Below are 23,358 nucleotides of genomic sequence, written 5' to 3' on the forward strand. Positions count from 1 at the left end.
TTTTCTCTGATGGTGCTCACTGCTTTGCCGGCATCCCACAAACAATGTGGGAACGATCAGCGAATTGTCGCAGGATTCAGCGACACTAGTACGGTTTCACTGGCTTTGGTCTATGTCAGTTCATGAAGCTTTCTTCCTCTGCGCTCTTTGCGTGATGTTGTTCTCTAATTAGAACAACTAACATTCTGCAGATGTACACAACAACACTTTCCCTACTATCGATGCTCACCAGTTTTCCTCGTTGGCGTGTGATCTTCAGGCGTCACCTCAATATCGTCTTATGTGTTACTTGTGTCGTATACGGCTACATCGACCTATTCCCGCTGGCCACCACCATCAAAATGCCTCCTGCTTTATGCAAAGGATGGCTTCTGTGGCTGGAACTCGCACTTCTCGGTGTCGCAGGTATCTTGATACCTCTGTTGACCCCGAGGGAGTATGTTCCCGTTGATCCCAAGGTAAGGGTTGTTTAGATCTAACATTCACATATCCTCATGAACCTCATGAACCGTTCTCACTTCTTCACACACACTCTCTGTCCAGCATCCAATGCCCAAACCGAACCCGGAACAAACGGCTTCAATTTTCTCTCTGGGAATGTTTTTCTTTCTCGATCCGGTTGTCTTCGAGGCATATGGCGTCCCTCACCTCCCGTATGAACGGTTACCTCCACTGGCGGATATTGATTCAATTAAACATCTCAAAGGAATACACTTTCGAGTCTGTATATTTCGAAAGTGAGACATGGCATATTCTCAAACCATACTGTAGCATCTCGATCCGTTTTCTGGAGCCAAACCGCAAAACATACTGGTGAATCTGGTTAGAAGTTTTCGATATGAAATCATCATCCTCTGGACACTAGCTGCCTCTTCTGCTGTTGTTTTATTCGGAGAACCTGCTGCCGTAAATCAATTGCTTAGGTATGTCTCTGTACGGTGGGATGATTGTGACGAGCCTCGGGAAAAGATAACTAATTTGAAAGTGTACACTTTGTATGACTTATTCCGCCTTATCTTCGGAGACGGCCGGACTAGTTGACAAATATAGGCAAGCGGCTATATTTGGGCTATATACAGATAGACGGACACAGAAGTCCACCTGGCTTACGTCAGGTGGCCATGGACCGGCCTCTCATCAGAGCTGTGCGGCAGGCACTCTGATATTGGCTTAATGGGGAGGGTGCCCCCCAGATCCATCACCCACACCAAAAACACCTACACATATGCCGTGGTCCCCGATGCTATGCCGATGTTGCAAATCGGATCGGGTAACCATGTGGACGGCACCACATGGCATACTCCACCCCGTGAATAGGGAGTCATGATCTATCATTGCAAAGTAGAACCGGCGGGTTAGGGCAGCGGTTAAGCCCTCTGATGAGCCCCTTCGCAAGGGCGAAACCCGCACAAAGTCCCTACCTTTCGGGTTCGAACCCCAAAGCTGCCTATCTTCTTTCTTGAAGATACGTTGAACAAAGAGAGCTTCTTGAAGGGGCTTCTAGTAGTATGATGCGTGTTTGGTTCTGGATCTTGATCCTTTTTCTCGTCACATTTGTGGATTCGCTCCTTACCGAGTGGTATTTGCGTCTATCAGTAAGTATATGCCTCAGATCTTGTTTATTGAACGCCTTGTTGATTGGCAGAAAAACTTTTTGATCAACGTGGTACGCTGTAGCTGCAGACTGTCGTGAACCTGGAAGCACTCTTAACCCAGCTGGTCTTTGAACACGCTCTCCGTATTCGTGTCAAAGCCGAACCATCATCATCATCAATCGATCTGGACTCGGAGGCAGAGAAGGGACACAAAAAGAACAACTTGAATCTGGTCGGGAAAATCAATAATCTAGTTACTACCGACCTCACTGTCATCAGCGATGCGAGAAACTGCATTGCGCTTATTTCTGAGATTCCCGTTTTACTTTCTCTATATGCGGTGTTCCTCCATAATATCTTGGGATGGAGGTGTGTGTTTTCGACGTTTTGGTGTAGTCATGTTCCTAATTGATCTATCAAATTTCAAGTGCCTTTGTAGGAATTTGTTTAACGATAATGTTAGCTCCGATCCCAGCTTATATTTCAAGGATCACTCGGAAATACCAAGCATTGCGCATGAAGAAATCAGATGCTAGAGTTCATGTGCTCACCGATAGTACGTCCCCTTTATTGATTATTAGTATCTCCTTGAACCAGCTGTTCAATAGTCATGAATATCCTTCGAATGGTCAAACTCTTCGGCTGGGAAAAGCGTATGTTTTGGAAAATCTCTGAAGCTAGAGAAGAAGAACTTTCATTGCTCAGGAAACGGCAGTACACCAACTTGTGGGGCTCTGTTTCGAAGTAAGTAGAGTTGATCCTGGCATTTTCTTTGTGAAATGACTCGGATGTTACTGACCTTCATTGCTCACATAGTTTCTCAATACCAATTGTGGCCATGGCAGGGACTTACGCAGCCTAGTGAGTATATAATGATTCAGTTTTCTCAACTCCAGACACTGATTCAGACTGCAGCGTAAGTGGAATCCTGATCCTTTCATTCTCTGGATCTGAAAATGACTTTTCAAAAGACATTGATAATGAAACAAAACCTCACTGCTTCCGCCGTTTTTTCTTCCCTAGTTGTATTTGAGAACCTTCAGAGGTATATCAATGCGATATTCATGTATTGGACAAGAGCACTTGCTGCAAAGGTCTCTTTAGATCGTTTCACAGACTTTCTACTTGATGTACGTCTTTGCGTCGCCTTCGGTTCGATGTCGAGCCGCAACTAAGGAGCATAATACCAGACCGAACTACTGGATAATCATAATCCGTCTTCCTCTTCGACTCAAGCTCTTAACGTTGGCCACAGCAACATCGTGGAAAGTTCTCCAGACGAAATAGGATTTTGCAACGCGTCGTTTTCTTGGTCCAGTAACACTAATGGGACTGATACTCCCTCTGGTAGAAAGTTCATTCTTAAGATCAATGACAAGCTCTCTTTTAAGAGGGGCTGTCTGAACTTGATCACTGGACCGACTGGGTCAGGAAAGACTTCGATGTTGCATGCACTCTTGGGTAAGTGTCTGCCAAGGGTAAGTTATGTACCTCGGGACTGCACGTTGATTATTATCTGTTTCTAGGTGAGATGCACTTCATCCGCTCAGGACCCGATTCGTTCTTTCATCTCCCACGACATGGAGGTGTAGCGTATGCTGCGCAGGAATCTTGGGTGCAGAATGAAACTATTAAGGTGACTTTATCCCACGCGGGCTTCTCTGATTTGATTATTTAATGCATCTTTGCATTGCAGAACAACATTCTATTCGCTTCGGAATACAATGAGACGCGGTACAAGGAAGTAATTTACGCATGTGGTTTAGAACGAGATCTTGAACTATTCGACGCTGGTGATGATACTGAAGTTGGAGAGAAGGGTATAACACTCAGCGGGGGACAGAAGGCTCGTTTGACACTAGCACGGGCTGTCTACTCCTCGGCAAATACATTGTTATTGGACGATGTGCTGGCCGCTCTCGAGTGAGTCTCGATTCTCCCGAAGGTTCTCTGTCTTTCTCATAATGCTCAGTGTTCATACTTCGAAATGGATTGTTGAGAAGTGTTTCGCGGGCGAACTTTTGAAGGATCGGACAATCATCATTGTGGTATGTGGTTGCTCTCTGGATAGCCGTGAATGGCTGAGTGAATTATCTGATCGTAAATTTTACTCTCCTTCAGACACACAATGTCCGACTGGTCGAACCCCTCGCAAGTTCTATTATTACAATGAAGGATGGTCAAGTGTATGAATCACGCTTCTATTCTCCTGCTCCGATCGAGGATTTGCACGAAACTCTGCACAACAATGTAGACGGTAAAGATCTAGTAAATGCCTCTCCGAAAGGCGAGTCGAAGTCAAATGGCAAACTCGTTGTCCCCGAAGAAATTCAGGAAGGTCACATAAGCAGGAATTCAAGTGTGTTTGTTTTGATATCATGTAGTCCAATGCCTGAATCTTAGGACGTAGTAAAACTGTACATATCGGCCGCTGGCGGAAAGCATCCAGTCCTGTATTTTGCGACTTTGTTGGCAATGATGGTTTTGACTCAATTCATGGGTGTCGTACAAACGTGGTTCCTTGGTTTTTGGTCTTCCCAGTATGAAATGCCCGGGAAGGTCCACGTCGCGTTTTACCTTGGTATTTATGGTGCGTCGTTTTTGCTCTTGTTTATATTACCTTCTCATCTCCATTGTGAAAAGTGATCATGCTGTTTTTTGTCATCATTTTGAACGCCGGTACCACTGGAATATATATCTCCGGTGCTATCAGAGGATCTCGAAGGATTCATAAACAACTTGCAGAAATGATTCTTGGAACGACAATCAGGCGGGTTCATTCACAGACGTTTGTGATCAACGACGCTAATGTTTCCAGTAGATGGCTCGACAAAACTCCCACTTCTCGTATCGTTACTCGTTTTACACAAGATATCAATGCTGGTGAGTTGCTTTTTTTTTAAATATTCAGATAACACTCAACACTCTGTTCGTAGTTGATACGTTCATTCCTGAATGGGCCAGATTGTTTCTTGACCAGACTTTGAAGCTAATACTCAAGCTTGCTGCGATCGTCATCTTATCCCCGATATTCTTCGTTCCCGGGGTTCTAGCTGTCGTTCTTGGATATACTTGCGCCCGGATATACTTGAAATCTCAGATGTCAGTTAGGCGCGAGATGTTAGTGGCAAAAGCACCTGTACTCGGACAGTTAGCCTATGCCCATTCCTTGTCGTATCATCACATCTAATCTATTCGTAGTTTTGGAGCCACAATCTCTGGTCTCAGTAAGTGGAATGTGAATGCGCTGTAAAACATCCCATATCAACCTTGTTCGTAGCGTCAATCCGTGCGTACGGAGCACAAAATATGATCACGGAACGACTATCTAGCCGGATCGATAGATATTCCCGTTCTGCGAGAATATTCTACAATCTTCAACGTTGGATGGCATTGCGAATGCACCTCATCTCGGCTTTGTTTATTGCCTTATTAGCATGGTACTTGGTCTATGTTCAGAAAGATAGTGCTTCCAATACAGGCTTTTCCATTAATATGGGTGGTCTGCATATTTCGGTCTTTCGTTTGTCCCTGTGCTGATAAGCCCTGACGTAGCAACATTTACCGGCGCTATCTTTGGCTGGATCATTAACATGAACATGCTTGAGGGTCACAGTACGTCATTTTTCTATGTAACACTCATAACCGAATTTCAGTCTTTGATAGGTAATAGGTATATGCAAAAATCATTCTAGCAAGAAAAGTTATTGAGGCCTTTTACAGTCTTGAGAGGGTAAATTCTTATTTGCAAATCGAGCAAGAACCAAAGCCAACTGCACAAGGGACGCCTCCGGCGTATTGGCCTGCTACTGGAGAGCTTCGCGTTGACAAACTATGCGCAAGGTACTCGCCTGATGGTCCAGAAGTCCTACATCAATTATCATTCTCTATAAAGTCCGGTGAGCGTATTGGCGTTGGTGGGTGTTTCATATACTATCTATCAACCTTGTGCACTGAATGCTATATCCATACCTTCCGGTGCATTACTAGTGGGTCGGAGTGGTTCAGGAAAAGTAAGTGTATCTACTCCATGTTTTGCAGCATTTAGTTTCAACTTCGGTTCAGAGCTCCCTTGCCCTTTCATTGCTACGCGGCATCTATACCACTGGAGAAGTCATGTATGATGGGATTTCTACATCTCTCATGAATTTGGACTCTTTGCGATCCAATGTTACCATCATACCTCAAGTAGTGAGTTCATCATGTTACGATTCAAGAATGTAATTCTCAGACTCAGAACTTGGTCTTCTTGTAGCCGGAACTTATTAGTGGGACTCTACGCCAAAATCTTGATCCCTTTGAGGAGATTGATGATCTGACCTTGAATGATACCTTGCGCTCTGCTGGGTTAGATGCGTTGCAAGAGGATATGGCTGTGAACGAAGACAAACTTTCTCTGGATACCGTAATTTCTGGCGGCGGAAGCAACCTCTCAGTTGGTCAAAGGCAGATTGTAGCTCTTGCAAGAGCATTAGTACGAAGAAGCAAATTGCTCATTCTTGACGAAGGTGAGTCCAAACGTTTATCGATGTCCCTATGTTCTTCTCATTCTGTGTAGCTACTTCCGCTATAGGTACGTTATGCGTCGTGGAGATCAACAAAGGTTGACAGGTAACACAGACTACAAAACGGACAATATCATCCAGAATTACCTTCGTAAGGAGTTAAACAAAGATGTGACTCTAATTACGATTGCTCATAGGCTGCACACAATCATGGACTATGACAAAATTGTATGTCTTTCATCAAAATTGTTAAGTTCTTACTGTTTTAACTTACTACGCTTGTGGCACAGATGGTGTTGGAAGCTGGAAACATTGTAACTTTTCCGATGTCAATATTCATCAAGCATACTCACATATCTTTTGGTTATAGGTTGAATATGGCGTCCCCTCGGAATTGTTAACACAAGAAGATGGAAAGTTTCGGGCCCTCATTGAGGGATCTAATGATAAGGAGGCACTGTATGCATTGTCTCAAGTTAACGCTCATAGCTAGTAGACGTGTTCCAGTAATTTGCTAATCTGGTATTGGATTTTCGCACAAGTTATCCGAGTACATATATGAAGCGGATTCTTTTTTACGATATTGCACGAGTATCAACGTCTTTCGCGTGCGGGATGCTTTCGAGAGCTCCTCTCTTTTCTACGCACATACCAGAAGCCTACATGCAACAATAAGAAGAGGAGGAGGGCTAGCAATGCATACACTCACTTGAACACATCGCTTGAGTATAGAGATGACTTCTTTTCGCTGCAGCACTTTTGAACGTTCATCATGCATCTTCATCAACCCTGCGACAAGGTAGCCTGTGAAACAGTCGCCGGCTCCTGTAGTGTCAACTACGCCATCCTGAAGCTTAGCCGCAGGAAGCAAGATCGGTTCGGAACTGGCCGTCGAATCCTGAAGAGATGGGACCAATGCAAGAACTCCTGCCGCGCCGAGCGTGCAAACAATATTGGTCTTGGGAAATTGGGAGGACAACCTAAGTAAGATGGGATAGGCAGAGATGTTGGCACATGCAGCCTCACCACTGCCAGGTACATTGATGTGCGGAGCGCCACTGAAGAGAGCCTGACAGATATCGGAGGCTTCCCTTTCGTTGACGATCAGCCAAGTGATCTTGTCCCAAGGAAACTCTTTTATTTCTGCGTCAGAAGGCACGGGAGAAGGGTTGAAAACAGTGACGGTAGACGGGGAAGCCTCTGCTGCGGCATTGATGTAAGCTAGAGTATCTTCCAATGGAATTTCATTCTGAAGTAATACATGGGTTGCCCCAGATGGAAGAGATTTCTTAGGATGTTGAGCGTAGTTTGCCCCTTTGAATAATACTAGAGTCCATTCAGCAGTCGATCTTGTGTTGATCAACACAAGACTCACTGATGCTGTTCTCCCCATCATCCGCAAGTTGAATCACGGCACGTCCGCTGGATTCCTACAATGTCATAAGAGGGATTGTAGGAAAAATTCAGAGAAACATTATACTCGCGGTAACAATTTGGATATCCGAAACGTCGACTTGGGAATCTTTGAGGGATTCGACAACCCAACAACCGTCCTCACCAACAGATCCCACAAGAGCAACGGAAGCTCCGGCCCTAGCGACTGCTACAGCTTGATTTGCGCCTTTCCCTCCGGCTCGTTTCGATAGTCTATGAGACGATATAGTTTCTCCAGGATGAACGATGTCCTTCACTAGTCTTTGTGAAATTATCGAGTCTGAGTATTTCGAGGTGGATTATTACCATAGAAGAACTCATCAATGTCTAGGGATATCAATCAACATTTGATCTTGAGAGAGCGAATGTCCATACTGATAGAACCACGAATAACGCATTTGGAGTTCATGGTGCTTGTGAGATCAGAGGTTTCCAAAATAGGCCAGCGAGCGCCTTGCTTCACGGGTTAGGGTTTAAGATCTCGAGCGCCCCGGAGCTTGACTTCAAAAAATGTAGTTTACCAATGAGTTCAACTTTCTGGACTTTAGTCTACTCAAAATTTATTCATACTACATCTCCTATTTGGCTCTAAATGCCTGGTTATCGTCGGCCGTTGGCAAACGTAATATTCGAATTTTGTCGGAGGATAGTAGCAGGAGAGCCTGGCGACACGGACAACTGTGACATTGTCTGGAAGATATTAGCTGATGAGGTCGTTTTACGAATATTTGAAGGTGGCGCGGATGTGGAAGAGGGGTCAGGAGAGGCCGGTCAGGATCCCTCAGTCGAAACCATCGTCGCCTTTCTAGCGGAATGTGCCGAAGCTGTTGAACCTAGCGTCAATGAAGACGAGGATGATGCAGAGCTTGCTGGCACCTTTGAAAGTCATGGTTCATCATCTCCACATACAACACCTCATATCATCTCTGCTTTTACTTCACCTCTACTTTCTAGAGTACAAAGTGATGTTCATCCTGACGCTGGTTCCTCTCGGTCACAGTCACTGCACCCATCGGATGACTTTCCGGAATACCTAAGTTCAAGTCCATCTGGAATACCGGCCAGTCGTTCGTATCCGATACAAGCCCTTTCAGCTCTTATATCTATCTTTTCTCAACTCTGCTTCACTCCTCATGCCCCACCTGCCAATCTCGACTACGTTCTCGCTTACATTCTTCGTGTTTTCGAAACACTTACGTTCGTGCTGGTAAAAGGGAAATCGATCCGTGTTCGTCTAGCCGCCCTTCAGTTTCTATTGCGTCTGCGTGCCGATCGCGACCATAGGCTCTACTTCAGTGTCACCGGCTACGACCCAGAGGGTCAAGTTGTCTCTCTGTCAGCTTTGATCAACCGAGTTGGCACATCTGATATAGTCGACGCCCCCCCTCCTCCCACCCTCGATGCCGTTTCACAGCTTCGCAAAGCCCGAGCTCGCGCGAGGCTACCTCCATCTGAGCGCGATGCGATTACTTCTCGTGATCGAGGCGGACGTCTATCACAATCTTTCAGCAGAAATGCAACCAGTAGGAGCCGCTCCCGCGTCGGTGGATCCGTCCTAGCGGGTTCTGGGACTAGGGTGTATCCAAATGCTGCGTTGTGGAGACTTCCCGAACAACTTTTATTCTCAGTCTCAACTGTCGACACTCCTAGTGAAATCCTAGGCACCTATGACCCTAGTGGGCCGGATGGTGTGGTTGTACTCCCAATTTCGGAATATCTCTCTGCTCTTCTTAGTATCTTAGAGTCAGAAAAAAGCTGGGACATTTTGTCCTATGTACTTTGTCACCTCCCAGTGCAAATTTCCAACAAACACCTCTTTTGTGGGCCAAAATCTCGAGTCGTAATATCTAAAATCCTCGCAACGTTATGTCTGGGGGTGCTCGAAGGCGGCATATTTGCTCGAAGCATCGAGCGATGGCCCGCCGGTATCAAGATACGGGATGCGCATGGCCTGGTCTATCACACCTTGTCAGTCCTTGTGAGCTATAAAGGGTATTTTGATACTAAGCAGAGACATTCATTGGTGGAGGTCTTCCTTGGAGGGCTTAGCGGTCAACCGGCGACTATCATGTGTTGCCTCAATGCCTTGTCTGTCTCTGCCTTTGAGCTTCAGCCTTCGATCATACGATATCTTTCCAGCATACTCGAAAAACTTTCTCAGATCATGTCGAATCCTGACATGGCCGTTCACATCTTGAGCTTCCTTTCAATTATTGGCTCTCATCCTCCGCTCTATAGCAACTTCATCGAAGATGATTACAAAATGGTCTTTGGCGTTGCCCTTCAATATCTTCAACATCACAACCGTATGACTAGAGCGGAGTCCCCTGATACCCCCATGAGCTCATGGGCGCTATCACAGCACGTTAGAATACTGTCCTATCATCTCGTATACGTGTGGTTTTTAGCTGTCAAACTTCCGGACAGGCCAAAATATCTTCGTTACATTACCAGGCAGCTGCTCCTTGCCAACGAAGGTAATGACCAGGTCGACGATCCCACAGAAGTATGTTTCGACTGGCTGGCCAGATACACTTATGCGAGTGCAGATCCGCGTCCAGCTAATTCCCTCCTGCAAGATATCGTCATCAATCCTGCATCCAATCCTGAGGAGAATGGGAATATACACTCTCTTGCAAGTGAGAAGACTTGGCTTCTTGGCAACTCCGTCGTCACCATCCGTGTCCTTCGGAAACTTGGATGGATTGAAATACTCTCTCGGAGACCTTCAGGGTATACCAAATTCTTGGGGAGACTAGAGAACGTTCCGTTAGTTGGTCCCGGAGATGTAGACCCGGACATGCTCACCATCCCGGCTGTCCATTTGATGGATCGTGAGTTCACTCGAGCGCAACGACCAGATGCCGGCGAGAATGTAACTGAAGAGGTAAATTTCTTCTTTCTTTACATTGGTTGAATGTGAAGATTATCCACAGGATCGCGAAGAACAGCACCGAGTGGTCCGTAGTTTATTGGAATTCCCGGATAACAATCAGGACGAGCCTAATCGACCAGATCCATTAGCTGGATATGTTTGGAGTAGAACTGCACCATCCCAGAGACGTAAAGATGTTGCCATCGATCCCTCCTTTTTCGCTCTTCAACTTTCTTCATACCCAAATCGTCTTGGACCTTCAAATGTGCGCATGCTTGTCGACTCGGCTGCTGTTCCCAAATTCACTACCAATCTCGACCGGATGCCCGTCATTGACACACACAAGGTTGGAATAATGTATGTTGCACCAGGTCAAACGACGGAAGTCGAGATTTTACGCAATACCCACGGATCTCCTGCTTACACTACTTTTCTCGAGGGAATCGGGCGCCTAATCAACCTACGCGGACAGATCGACGTGTACGCCGGAGGACTCAATCCTGACGAAGATGGTGAATATGCATATGCGTGGTGGGATGATATTGGTCAAATCCTTTATCACACAGCGACAATGATGCCCTCACATCCTCACGACGAGCATTCTACGTTCAAGAAGCGTCATATCGGGAATGATTTTGTTCGCATCGTTTGGAATGATTCTGGAATTCCATATCGTTTTGACACACTTACGACACAGTTCCAATTCGTCAACATTGTGATCGAACCACACTCTGTTGGGCACATCTCTGCGTATTCGAATAGTCTTCATGAAACGGAGTATTTCAAAGTCATCGTACAGCGGGCAGAAGGTATGATAGAATTTGCTCCTGTGGGTCACTACAAGCTAGTCAGTGCAGAGAATCTTCCGCTGCTAGTTCGGCAGCTCAGTCTACTAGCGGATTGGTTTGCATATGTTTTTTCACGTACAGATTGCGATACACAGCGGGTCGAAGTGCGGACAAATTGGCAAGAGCGGCTATCTGCTATTAGGAGATTCAAGGATCAGCAATATAAAGTCAATGTCGCTGAAGCGAAAGAGAACGGCTCTGTGGTGCACGAGTCGGTATTGGTTGACGATGACAAGGTACAAAAGGACAATATTTTAGCACAAGAAGCGTTCCGGGACTTTACTTCTTCATTTTAAGGCCTTCACGTTATTTCAGGTTGTTGGTATATCTGTATCTGCTTGATTTATGTATCATACTTGAATTTTTTTTGTATAAAGCGCTTGTGTTCACTAGTACATACTGTCTCACACTGGGAGGCCCTGGATTTGCGCCTAATGATACTTGATTAGTAATACTACCGTCCCGCTCCCCGGTTGCTGTTCAGTGTCCCCGGTCATCGAAGGGCCTTCCTTCTCCGTTTCTTGATCCTCAACAGGGCTTCCTTCGAATTTGCTGCTGTAACGATCAATTCTGGGCTTTTGCTTCCGCAGGCAACGCTTCTCCACTTTTTGCTTAACACATTCGTCACAGTCCATGTCAAGGAGGAGCTTAGGCAGTTTCGCGCATGACAAACGGTTATCGAAGTACCGCGTTACAGATGATGAATTATTCAAGTGCGTACAAAAACAACTCATTCTTATACGCTGTTTACTCAATATCTTTGCCGTAGTTATGTTCTCAGAGTAGCGTGAGCTTCATGTTTAATGATCATTTTATCCTAGTCCCTAATCAGCCTCCGGAACATTAGCCTTTTGAGCTACCTCATGATCCCCAAGCCAACGACGACCACAGAGATGAAATCCAGCGACTCCAAGGATCGAGAACATTCGTCCAGATTGGCAGCTCTGTCCAATTTTTCTATCGGTGACATGATTAAAGATCTAAGAGATGGCCCAAACTCCAAAAGCGTAAAATTTCCCGACAAATTAATCAAAGTTTTGGAGCAGAAGCTGCAGGATATTGCAATGGGCAAGGATCCTGCGTGCGTAATCTTGGGCGTTTCACCTCGGTTGACTGACACTACTCTTCCAGATACTCGGACCAACTTGTAAGGAGAACTATGGGCAAGTTTTACGGACAATTTATGGTGGACAGCTTCAAGCGTCAAATGAAAGAGAATCGAAAGATTGAAGAGCTTATCCTTATGTTTGCGACACATGCCACCGGTGTGTTGAAGAAGGAACCTACTCTAACCGGTGATTCGTGGAAATTCGAGCTAAACAACCATATCGCTCTCTTTGTCAAGCTCCTCCGGGAAAGTCTTCGCGGCTTGAATCATGTCTCTCCAGAGCTACTCGGAAGACTCGATATGTATACAGCAAAGCTGGGCCCCGCCCAATCTTCTGATTCTGGTTATGAGTCCTCATCCACTTCCAGAGATCGCGACTCTATTGCCTCGTTGACAATAAGTGGTCATGTTTCTGACATGTCGCTGGTGAAGACGGTTGCAGGCCTATTCAGGCTTTCAGAGTCTTCTGTCCAAAAAGAGGTTGACCAATTAAGAACATTGTGTACAGAGAAAGTAAAATTTCCCGTATCAATCTTAAACAGGATCTTTTGTTGATATCTTCGTTTCACAGGCTGCTCTTGCTGATCTTAAGGTTAGTTTCCCTTCTTGCCAATGGCTGAATGTATTGACAGCTTGTAGACCTGTTTGAAAAATATCAACGCAGGCGCCCCATTCCCTGGACGAAGAGAGGATTTCGAAAGCGAAGATGCTTGGCAACATTGGAAGACGTTGGAGACAACACAACTTCAGCAGATGATGGTGGCCATGGTGCAATTCAATCCTGAGTTAGCGAAATCCACACCATCAGACGTGTTACCCTCCGTCGGGACATCTTCATCTTCAACTCGTCCCGGATCTGTGTACTCTCAAACACAATCTTCCTCCCGACATGGCTCAATAAGTAGCCGGCTCTCTTTGCACGGCCTCGGCGGTGACTTTGTGGATATCACAGCACCAGAAGATGGAGAAGAAGACGGCATTGAGGTTGGACACCACTTCACGTATATCCCTCCCAATCCAAAGCGATTTTACAAACGACTTCTCGAGTTATGTCTCATAGCGGACCTAGAATTAATGCTCAGCCCTGAAGTCGACGACAATGACGAGGTATCACTGGGTATTTTATCCACCCTTCACATCGACCTTTTGAACGAGTGTGCTATTCGGTGGCGGATAGGACATGCATATCGGGCGTCATGCTTCCTCGATCTTGTGAAGCAATTCTACGAGCGTAATGATGTGCCTCTTGAATGTATCCCCGAAGCTCTGCAAAATGTTGTGCGTGTTATGCACGACATGGAGCTGGATAAGTGGCCTCTTACAGATGTACGTTGCATCCTTTGATATTTTGTTGAAATCCTTACACCATTTTCCGCAGGTTGACTATGTCTGTAACATTTATGGAGGTCTTTTCAATATCTTTCTCTCTTCGTTATACCACTCGATGGACTCCATACCACATCTCAAACCCTCCGAAATCGAACCTTATTTGACCATTCTTGAGCATGTTCGAGATAGTGGACTTCTCGATCGATTCAACGTGGATGTCAACGCCCGTGTATCAGATGTCCAGACTCGAGTTCGTCAAGTTGCATTGGAAAGCTTCAATACTAAGCTGCGCGAGTTGCAATCGACACCAGGCGTCAACCGAGCGTTGCCACTACTTCTCATGACCGATGAGCTAGAGAAGTCTGCGAAAGCATTGGACAAGCGTTTCCCTGAACCAATACTAGGGTCAGTCTCTACTCCTCAACACTTTCACACTTTCCTCATTCTCATGTTCTCTTAGTAAAATTGATCTAGTGTCATTGGTCGTGGAAGTGCAAATCCCCTTGTTCATCACCGAGGTACAATCGTCGCAGAAACGTCTTTTTGAGTCCTCGATGAACGGTCCGACACCAGACATACCCATTCAGGATATTTTTGCGTTATACCGACGAACAAAAACTCTGATTTCCATGTTGGCAGCTTTTGCTCCGGAGTAAGTTGTCTGATAGTCCTTTCATACGAACTCCACAAGCTGATGGCTTATAGGCAACGAATTGACTTCAACCTCACTGGCTTTTTCGAGCCTTACGTGCTGCAGTGGTTGACTAACACAGACAATAAAACATCGAACTGGGTAGAAGCTGTGAGATAACGTCCATTCCGCATTCCCTGTAGACTAAGATATGTTTGAATAGGCTATAGCTGCAGATAAGGTATTCCTTAGTAACCTTCTATGTTCCACATTCATCTCACCCTGCGTAGTTCCAAGCCGAAGGCACTGAAGGTCACAGCTCATCAATCGTGGATTTATTCGACTCGCTTCGAAGTCCCATCGATTTTCTGCAGGATCTCGAGTGGGAGGATGAGTATCAAAATGCTAGGTTCTTCACTTCCCTGTCTAAGGTAGCATTCTTTTCTTGCCTCGTCTATCATATCGGCTTGATTCCTTTGTAGACAATTGCGAAGGCCGTAGAGCAGTATTGCAGGAGCGTGGAGACCAAATTTCTTGCAGAGATGTTTCCTCGTCCAAACGATTACCTGCAACCTCAGAAATCCTCCGCTTGGCTAGAAAAAGCACGGCAGCTCGCCATTCAGGGTGAAAAGAAGATCGAGCCTTTTAATTTCCAACCGGAATCGTGCGTGAAGTTGAACAACGTCGAGGCTGCCCGAAAATTACTGGATAACATGTACAATCAGATAGAGGTTGATAAATTAGCAGGAGTCATCTCAGACTCTGCTCCGCCTGTCCCGGAGAAGGTTGAACGAGAGCGATTTCTGTTTAGTGTCAAAATCGTGCTGGCCGAAGGACTGATGTCCGGTGAAGCTTCTCTCACCAACAAATTGGACACTTTTGTTACGCTAAGTGACGAAGCTGGCAACAGACTTGCAAAGACAAGGACCATTTATGAAACCGCTGCGCCCCGTTGTGAGTCATCGATGTTACTTTTGGCTTTCATGATGAAGCTCATCTTCCTCAGGGGAGGAAACGTTTGACATCTCCGTGGATAAACCGTTATGGCTCATGGTCAGCGTCCGTGATCGAGCATTAGTTGGCAAACACGACACTGTAGGGAGAGCGTACTTGTGTTTGGACCCACGTCGTTTTGGTGATTTAATGACACACGATTTGTGGATGGACCTCGATTCTAGTGGGCGCGTGCTTGTTCGAGTAAGCATGGAGGGTGAAAAAGATGATATTCAATTCTACTTCGGTCGTGCATTCCGCTTCCTGAAAAGGGCAGAGTCGGACATGCTTCGTATCTTTATCGACAAGGTAATCACACACTGTCTTACACATTTTCACTACTTCGTTCACATATTTACTTTCACTCTCTAGATGTCGCCCTTCATACGGCAATGCCTTTCTCGATCCGTTGTGAAGACTCTCCTCAAGGCAAACAGTTTGGGCTTAGACGTTAACAAAGCCTTGGGTAATGTCACTGCCCTGTACCGATCGGCTTTGGGAAGTTCTGCAAGCGAAGTACAAATTCCGCTTCCGTCTGGGGAGAAGCCACGGGTCCGTCCTGAAGAACTCAGTGACGTCGAGATTGAGCAGGCCATCCTACCCCTTTTTGATTACTTCGATGCCAATCTTCAAACACTCAACACATATCTCAGCGAGACAGCAAAAGAGAAAGTCATGACTCGTGTTTGGAAAGAGATTCTGACTGTTCTCGAGGGTCTTTTGGTCCCACCATTGTCTGAGGTTTCCAGCGATATGAAACCTCTGAGTGACAAGGAGGTCGACATTGTGTTCAAGTGGCTGAAAGTAGGGTGCTAGTCACTTTCCAGGCGGACGATTGCTCACTCATCTCTTGAATCTTCGTAGTTCTTACGTGATTACTTCTATGCTGGAGGTGAAGGGCCGGTTCCCCTCGAAGTTCTACAAAACCAGAAGTATCGTGACGTAGTCTCAATCCGGCTCTACTATGATTGGTCCACGTACGTTCCTGAATTGTTTTGAATTTCCTTTTTCGTAATCACATTTTATCCTGGCAGCGACGAGCTCATGGAGGAATGTGTTCGCATGATGCAACAAAGCCTGCGTTCATCGGCAGGAACTATAATGAAGCGCGCCAAGAGTGTGTATCAGCAGCGTAATCTTGGTACCATCAAGGAGCGAAAAAAGGAGAAGCAACAAGAGAAGGAAATCACGAATGGACAAACTATAATGCAAATCCTTCGAATGCGGTATATTTGACCTTTTCCACTATTTACAATAACTCACTCGTTCGTTACATAGACCGGGGACATCAGATTTCATCGCACAGCAGCTACAAATACTGACCCAGCTGCAACAAGACCAGGAAATACGTGCCAAACAAGCCGAAGCCCGCAAAGTGTCCAGACCGAATAATAGTGTTAAGAAACAGAACGCAGACCTCCCTTCCGTGCCCCCCTTACCATCATGAGAACCACGACGCATCTTATATACATAGATACCTAATATACTCTGTATACCTTTTTTTCGACTCTGTCTCTGTTGATTTTTTTCTTCCTGTTGCTTTACTTTCAGGGACATTTTGTATTACGCCCTCTTCACTTTACTGCCTATTTTTACATCACTTTGGATGAGGAAAATCGTACTTACTTCTTGCAGCGCTCGTCATTGGCAGTTATCCTGATGACATCCATGAGAGCTCCGAGCCCTACATATGTCTTTGCCCCCGCCCCCACCCTAGTAGCTGCAGGTGCACCGTGACAAGAACAGTGCTTTTTTCTTCTCTGGCTTCGGAGCCAGTAATGAATTATGGAAACCAAGATTTGGTCGAGTTTTAAGATATTTTCAGCTCTTCATGCGGAAATTGAATTACATCTTGCTCACTGAATTCATATTTGATTTACTTCCATTCAGATTCACCACTTTGAACAGGTGGACAGTCTTGATCGGCGCCATGCTTCTCTACTGAATGCAACATACCGCTCGATGCTCAAGCCCAAGTGCCCATCTCCTGATATGCAACTTCCATAGGTCAGGATATGATCTGGTCAGAGATAATTTCTGCGCAGGCGCAGAACGAACCCGTACACTTGATCAATTTTCAAGTTTCCGCCTCGAAACAGCTTGGATTTTACAATGCGCTCCATGTTGGCCAGCATGAGAGAACACGGAAGAGACTATTAATTTTGCTTCATCCACAGAGAAAACGCGGCAGTGTGAAATGAAATGAATCGTGAGCTTCACGTGATATTTGATCGATCAATTGGAAGCGGATTCTTCCGCTCCGCCTAGCCCGTTTGAGTGACACAATCAATCAATAATCTTCGTTGTATATTTCTTCCGTTCATTCGATCTCGATTCTTGTCTGTTTATCTACTTCTTACTTTCCTTCTTTCTACATCATACCCTTAATCTCTGCTTTTTTTGTTCTTTTAACGACCAACTGGTCTATTCGACTCGCTATTGATCCATCATATCACTATAGCACAAGCTGGATCGGTGATACTTACCTGGCTTGTGCTTGGCTTGGGAAGTCCAGCCTTAGTCCACACAGATCCACATACTCGCTACCTCTTGTGCTGGGAAGCAGAACGTGCTGCGAAAGTCTGTACTCAGCTGGGAAACTAGCACACGGGGACACGGGGCTAGCTGGGAACTTAAGCTGGGAAATTTGGAAACCAGAAAAGCCCACGACCTGCGACGGAATATAGCCGGAATATATACAAAGCACTGAAGTGTTCTGGTTGATTCCTTCCCATACCTTCGCGGTATCTGGATCACGGCACAGTTGAGCCTTCCCGTGACGGTGAATGTTCAATTGTTCGTGCTATCTTCGTACGACGGCCAATCCTCAGATCGCCATCACTGGAAGTTGCACAATTCCTTCACATGTAACGTTTGGTTTATTTTTTCTCGCTTCAGACAGCTAACTTGATCCTACATAGCTAATTCCGCAAAACGATACAGGCATCCCTCACCAAACATATCTGGTGGCTAGCCCTCACATTCATCTTCGTCCTTCGTTTATCTGGACCTACAGTTTCTATAAAACCACACAAGGAATCTATTTACTGGATGGTTGATCATCCTTCAAGACGTTTCCAACAGACACACTATCATGGCCAACCCAGCGCTGGTCCAAGTACCAATAATCCCAGAACCACGTCTACTTCAGCGACACCGATCAATAGTTCTGGATACAAACCATCCGACACTCCGAGATTCTGGACTTCAACTTCTCTCAGAACCACTTATGCCTCATACAAATCAAATCCCGGTGCCTGGAAAGACAACTATCTGTCGACGGTAGATGACTTCAAGGCGTTCTCGTTTGGACGTCCGGAAGCGGCTGTTATAGACGAGGAGGACAAGCGGTGGAAGATTGCGATGAGGGAAGGAGACGAGACGAGCTCGAGCAGCTCGGATGATGGCGAAAGTAGAAGAAGACGAGGGAGATCGAGAGATATTACACCTAGAGCAAGTGTCGTGTCGTTGGATGTATCATTTAGTGAGTTCTTGCTTTATTCCTTCTACTTCATTCACTAATTTGAAGTGACTTTCTCTTTGAACCACTCACAGGTCATCCTGACACGAATGCACGCAGTCATCCATCGCAATTACAACAGATTAATTATTACCATCGTGGAGTAGAGGATTCCGGAAGCAGAGACATAGCCTATCATCATCAACCAGATCACCTTCATCCATTTGAGTTGCAGGAGCCGAACAGTGACGATGAAATGCGAGGTGGAATTAGGAGTGATGGTTCTATATACTCCCATGACACCGGGTACGATGCCGCAAGTTCCTTTCGCTCTGGAAGCGGTACAGGCTCGTATGCTCCTTCCTACACTTCTAGCTACACCCGTGCTCGCGCCGAATTAGAGGCGGAAGCTATATCCATATCGTCTTCACGACCTGCTTCCTCTGCTGCATCAGGCTTGGATCCGACCTCAGAGAGACACTACGATCATGATGATCTATCAATTTCTTCTACCAGAAGGTCTTCGTTGTTTGACGAACAGGGTGAGCGGTATGATGAGGATGATCCCACAGACTACTTGTATGATACTCTGCGTCTGTCTAATCCGGGATTAGGTGCGTCGTCTAATATGCATTTGAGTGTTAGCTCGCTGCGGTTTGATGGACGCGACGAGTATTTCGATGTGTATGAGCCAGCAAAGGCGAGTCTCAGTTTGTCGGTTTTATCTGATCCTAATCTCAATTCCTCAGTCTTCTTCCTCGCGCGCGCAGGACTCTGCAGCGCGTTCCATCCTTCCAGCGGAAATTACACCTTCGACATCTGCCACTCCTGCACTTGCTCATTCACCGTCATCCGCATCAACATACGTATCTGATACTCACAACGCCTTAGATGATTTTGATTTGACGTACATCACATCCGGTCTGGCGCTGAGCGCGAATGCTATGTCCGAAGACTCTCATATGCCTGACGCGGTCTTGGAGGACTTGGACTTTGTACGGAAAAGACCAACCATTGAAAGTGTTAGTGAACAGAGACTTGAAGGAGATGCACGAACAGCATTGGTCAAGCGACCGCAAAGAGGTGTGCCAATGGGATGGGAAGATGACTTATCGATTCCTACACTTTTCTCCGATGCGACTACGGAAGGAAGTCGAGCGCGACAGGCTACGACGATAGCAGCAGCAAATCTCGCTGGAGGTGTATCTTCCACACTTCCTCAAATGAGCGCAGCTACTGCAGGCACTTCTGATGCGAGTGGGAGCACACAGGACAAACCCCGCGGTCCTTCTGCACAGAGAGATCTAACAGCAATTCTTGATCAGTCTGAAATCAATTCTGCGAATGGGATGCCGAATACCGTCCAATTGCATGCTTCATCGGTATCGTCGCCGTCGTCCACACTACCATCATTTCCGGGATCGTTGTCAAATCTGGAGAATGTTTCGGGTACAAACAGCCCTGGAATAGTTGAGAACAAAAATACGATTCGTCGCAAGCGAAGTGTTTTCGCAGGCCTAGGAGCATTGGGAATCGGCTCGGTTAATTCAAGTTCTTCACGCACGAAGGAAGCACAGGCAGAAACCTCGCAGCCAATGTCTCCCGTGTCGCCGGTATCCCCAGTTTCACCCGCGCGGACAATCAAAGGAGAAGGTCAGAGAATGGATTTAGACTGGGGGAGATCTAATGCGGGAGAGTCCTCCGTCGACGTATCTGCTATACCTGGCGGTCCCTCCGTCCCTCTCGCTCTTGATTCTTCTATGGTCATATCCCCTTCCATGGACCTGTCTACTCCACACCACTCATTTGCCTATAGTGATTCCTTGGCTCGTCCCCTCGTGGTTCGGGGCGGGCCAGACTCTGCAGGTGTGAGACGAGAATGGGTCATACGGAAGGAAGTTCACTCGAATCAGGGTGGAGACGGGAAGCCAGAGATTGTTAAAACAGGGAAGGATGGTGGTATTCAAAGCGAACAGACGAAAGACAAGGACAAAGCTGATGCTTTAACTGGGATGTCAATCGGCACTGATGAAGTATGGGAGAATTTTTTATTGGGTAAATTCCATGTCGTGAGAGACGACATGTCTCCTAGAATTGGGAAAGTCAATTCCGTTGATGCCAACGGCAATGTTAAATTTGTCAACGGTGGTGGTGATAAAGCTACGGAGGGGAATGTGTTAGGTTAGCGCTTCCTCTGTCCTTTGAGAATTTTCTTTTTTTTTAGTTCTTGCTTGACAGGATTCCGTGTCCCCCTTGGAAAACCACCGCAGCAGAGGCTCATCATCAAGCATTTACGGGAAGACAATAAATCTCAAGTGGGACATCCCGTTGCCATCGGTACTGCAAAACAACCTCATGCATCCCTGTCTGACATTAATGGCTCGTTACATGTAGATCCATCGAAGCGTCAAACCAAGCTCCCAGATCTTACCGTATCGGAGAACCCCCCTTCATTATCAGTCTCTTATCAGGCACTTCACAGTCAACATGCCGCCGGATCCTCCCATTCCTCTACATCCAACACGAACTCTGCCACTATTGCTACTTCCAATCTTCAATCACTTCGACATGATTCCCACTATCCATCTATCTTGGTGCACAAACACTCGAAGGTTGCTGCATTTTCAATCAACCGACAATATCGAGCGGCGTCGAAGGAGTCGAAAGAATCGTCCTCCGGGCGCATGCGTGTTGTAATGCTTGCACCACGAGATATTCAGGAGGCATTCACCAATACTGCGACGACCAAAAAGCTGGGTACGGTCATAGACCGCCATGAGGCGGCACGGGTGGCATTTTCACCTGGGCATGATCAAACCGTAACAGACAAGAAGGGAAAGACCAAAATGAAGAAGCACAGTAGCATCTATATCTCCTCATTTAAAGGAAAACATCGTCCAAGTGACGGCGCCCCCCAAGTGAAGTCTGAGGGTCAGATTGTGCTTGACCATCTTGACATAGAGGACCAATATCTTAGGCAGAGTACCTCGAAGCCTTCAGCGTTGGCTAAGAATACCGGCTCTGTGCGAGATAAGGTTGGCACGCAGTCCGCACCAACTTATGATAGGTCATATGAATTGATAACACCCAGAGTTGGGTATGATGGTGTTAATCTCGGGAATAAAGAACACGAAGAGTTCAGCCTTTCTGATCAAGGCGTTAACGAAGGAGGTTGGCATATAAGAACCCGGACTCAACACGAACCGCAGTCTCGAGAAAACTACAAACGTACATATGGGACTCTCGCGCACCCTCCCCACTCTTTCGGCAATTTCTCTTCAGTTTCACCGGCGTCATCGAGGCCGTCGAGAATCCTCAAACGGTTAATACCTTGGGATTTATCTTCGCCGTCAGTGTCAACTGCTGTACATGGCTCTAGCTCGAAAGCCACTTCCAGCACAGGGAACACTTCAACAATGACTCGCTCTGTCAGTACGCGGGATACTACGCCGACGCAATCCGCGGGCTCAGACATTTCAATTCCGTACGACCCTCCTTGGGTAACTTTTGCCTCCAGAGAACAACAAGAAATTCAACGGAACGTACTTGGTCGACTAGAGTATTCATTTGAGCACGTCGGACTCCTACCGCCTAAGGATAAAGATGTGGACCGGGAAAGGTCAAGAACAAAGAATACCGTGAAGGAAGGCCTGCATGAACTGAACGCAGGAAGTATTATACCGAAACTGCACAAAAAGAACGATATACTATCCCCTGTTCCTGCAGATGCATTCTTCATGCTGCTACCGCTTTGGCCAGCAGATACGGACATACATTCTCAGCGTTTGTCTCCGTTTGATATACCTTCTATCCCTGCAGAGAGTCGGAAATATCTACTGATTTTTTACAAGTCATTGCAAGTCGAGCAATCTTCAAAGGGTTCATCTATATATGATTCTAGGCTGAAGATTCTTCTTCCTGGTTTCCGTGCTATTGCCCGGCAGGTCTCTCACCAAGAGCTGCAAGGCACAGGCATACGAATTCCTGAACAAGGTATTTCTGTGAACGGTCCGTTAGAGGATGCATTCACGCAGATGCCTGGCTTGAGCGATACTGGCTCTGGATCAGGTCTTGGTACATCCCCTTCTGTTCCTGTCTCTGATTCTCAACTGTGTGTGATTGCATCTTGCTACTCCCGTGATGTAGGACTGGAATTTGACCCCGAAGCCTTGATAGAATTGGGTTTATGCAGGATCTTAGGCAGCAAGGGGGACACCAATACAGATGGGAAGAGTTCGCTTCCTGCACGGATGGATGGAGAACAATTTGATGCGGAGCGATCGATGACAGTCAAATTGACACCAATCGGTAATGCGGTCATGGAAATGGTATGGGTTGGGGGGTTAGCATTGACCAGTTTTGGCGGTTAATTTCTTCAGGATAATTCTTCCTTGCTCGCGCTGTCTACGTATATACGTACTTCAAATCCATTGTTCAACGTACATAGACTGGTAATACGTTGTCACTTAAGATTACATTCAATTACTATCCAGAATTCCTGTACATTCTCGTTAGACAGAATCACGAATTGTATCATCGTATTCTTCGGGTATTCTTTAAAAATATTTCTTTTGCATCAC

The 23,358-nt window shown here is 46.2% G+C and overlaps 5 protein-coding genes across 5 annotated transcripts; 4 read left to right on the forward strand and 1 right to left on the reverse strand.

The window, feature by feature from the left end:
• Nucleotides 1-221: 221 nt before the first annotated feature.
• Nucleotides 222-6,593, forward strand: C8R40DRAFT_1052092 (P-loop containing nucleoside triphosphate hydrolase protein; the record flags this gene model as incomplete). Its single annotated transcript, XM_046224741.1, has 28 exons — nt 222-458; nt 544-720; nt 772-927; nt 1,485-1,595; nt 1,678-1,964; nt 2,024-2,151; nt 2,204-2,339; nt 2,412-2,456; nt 2,511; nt 2,567-2,725; nt 2,786-3,056; nt 3,122-3,231; nt 3,292-3,518; nt 3,568-3,643; nt 3,717-3,954; nt 4,006-4,185; nt 4,239-4,478; nt 4,532-4,745; nt 4,797-4,822; nt 4,876-5,097; nt 5,151-5,214; nt 5,319-5,512; nt 5,586-5,608; nt 5,661-5,786; nt 5,851-6,103; nt 6,216-6,328; nt 6,391-6,414; nt 6,471-6,593. 28 exons carry the CDS (start codon nt 222-224, stop codon nt 6,591-6,593), a joined length of 4,161 nt encoding a protein of 1,386 aa, XP_046083688.1.
• Nucleotides 6,594-6,670: 77 nt separating this feature from the next.
• On the reverse strand, nt 6,671-7,971 carry C8R40DRAFT_1116219 (Ribokinase-like protein). Its single transcript, XM_046228595.1, has 6 exons — nt 7,910-7,971; nt 7,841-7,861; nt 7,585-7,790; nt 7,476-7,530; nt 6,810-7,426; nt 6,671-6,759 (listed from the first exon to the last, which is right to left on the reverse strand). Exons 1-6 carry the CDS (start codon nt 7,941-7,943, stop codon nt 6,676-6,678), a joined length of 1,017 nt encoding a protein of 338 aa, XP_046083689.1. The 5' UTR covers nt 7,944-7,971; the 3' UTR covers nt 6,671-6,675.
• Nucleotides 7,972-8,054: 83 nt separating this feature from the next.
• On the forward strand, nt 8,055-11,777 carry C8R40DRAFT_1116224 (uncharacterized protein). Its single transcript, XM_046228596.1, has 2 exons — nt 8,055-10,421; nt 10,471-11,777. Exons 1-2 carry the CDS (start codon nt 8,127-8,129, stop codon nt 11,551-11,553), a joined length of 3,378 nt encoding a protein of 1,125 aa, XP_046083690.1. The 5' UTR covers nt 8,055-8,126; the 3' UTR covers nt 11,554-11,777.
• Nucleotides 11,716-17,202, forward strand: C8R40DRAFT_1116228 (uncharacterized protein). The gene is made up of 18 exons (XM_046228597.1): nt 11,716-11,970; nt 12,027-12,044; nt 12,105-12,338; nt 12,389-12,878; nt 12,937-12,957; nt 13,005-13,691; nt 13,744-14,099; nt 14,155-14,346; nt 14,400-14,496; nt 14,549-14,566; nt 14,616-14,756; nt 14,808-15,279; nt 15,332-15,627; nt 15,691-16,122; nt 16,183-16,295; nt 16,353-16,544; nt 16,597-17,082; nt 17,179-17,202. Exons 1-17 carry the CDS (start codon nt 11,891-11,893, stop codon nt 16,763-16,765), a joined length of 4,008 nt encoding a protein of 1,335 aa, XP_046083691.1. The 5' UTR covers nt 11,716-11,890; the 3' UTR covers nt 16,766-17,082; nt 17,179-17,202.
• Nucleotides 17,203-20,138: 2,936 nt separating this feature from the next.
• On the forward strand, nt 20,139-23,354 carry C8R40DRAFT_1116240 (uncharacterized protein). Its single transcript, XM_046228598.1, has 3 exons — nt 20,139-20,238; nt 20,342-20,959; nt 21,017-23,354. The coding sequence occupies exons 2-3, from the start codon at nt 20,374-20,376 to the stop codon at nt 23,146-23,148; spliced, it is 2,718 nt and encodes a 905-aa protein (XP_046083692.1). The 5' UTR covers nt 20,139-20,238; nt 20,342-20,373; the 3' UTR covers nt 23,149-23,354.
• The last annotated feature ends 4 nt before the right edge of the window (nt 23,355-23,358 follow it).

Source organism: Lentinula edodes, assembly GCF_021015755.1.
Source record: "Lentinula edodes strain Le(Bin) 0899 ss11 chromosome Unknown C8R40scaffold_30, whole genome shotgun sequence".
NCBI lineage: Eukaryota > Fungi > Basidiomycota > Agaricomycetes > Agaricales > Omphalotaceae > Lentinula > Lentinula edodes.

Excerpts from the sequence above, each read along its gene's own strand:
- C8R40DRAFT_1116228 (XM_046228597.1), top strand. The coding sequence starts at position 11,891 with ATGTCAAGGAGGAGCTTAGGCAGTTTCGCGCATGACAAACGGTTATCG. Across the intron at positions 12,958-13,004 it reads CTGCTCTTGCTGATCTTAAG|ACCTGTTTGAAAAATATCAA; the intron begins GTTAGTTTCCCT and ends GACAGCTTGTAG. Across the intron at positions 13,692-13,743 it reads ATAAGTGGCCTCTTACAGAT|GTTGACTATGTCTGTAACAT; the intron begins GTACGTTGCATC and ends CATTTTCCGCAG.
- C8R40DRAFT_1116240 (XM_046228598.1), top strand. The coding sequence starts at position 20,374 with ATGTCTCCCGTGTCGCCGGTATCCCCAGTTTCACCCGCGCGGACAATC. Across the intron at positions 20,960-21,016 it reads TACGGAGGGGAATGTGTTAG|GATTCCGTGTCCCCCTTGGA; the intron begins GTTAGCGCTTCC and ends CTTGCTTGACAG.
- C8R40DRAFT_1116224 (XM_046228596.1), top strand. The coding sequence starts at position 8,127 with ATGCCTGGTTATCGTCGGCCGTTGGCAAACGTAATATTCGAATTTTGT. Across the intron at positions 10,422-10,470 it reads GCGAGAATGTAACTGAAGAG|GATCGCGAAGAACAGCACCG; the intron begins GTAAATTTCTTC and ends GATTATCCACAG.
- C8R40DRAFT_1116219 (XM_046228595.1), bottom strand. The coding sequence starts at position 7,943 with ATGAACTCCAAATGCGTTATTCGTGGTTCTATCA. Across the intron at positions 7,531-7,584 it reads CGGATATCCAAATTGTTACC|GAATCCAGCGGACGTGCCGT; the intron begins GCGAGTATAATG and ends ATGACATTGTAG. Across the intron at positions 6,760-6,809 it reads TACTCAAGCGATGTGTTCAA|GCTTCTGGTATGTGCGTAGA; the intron begins GTGAGTGTATGC and ends TGTTGCATGTAG.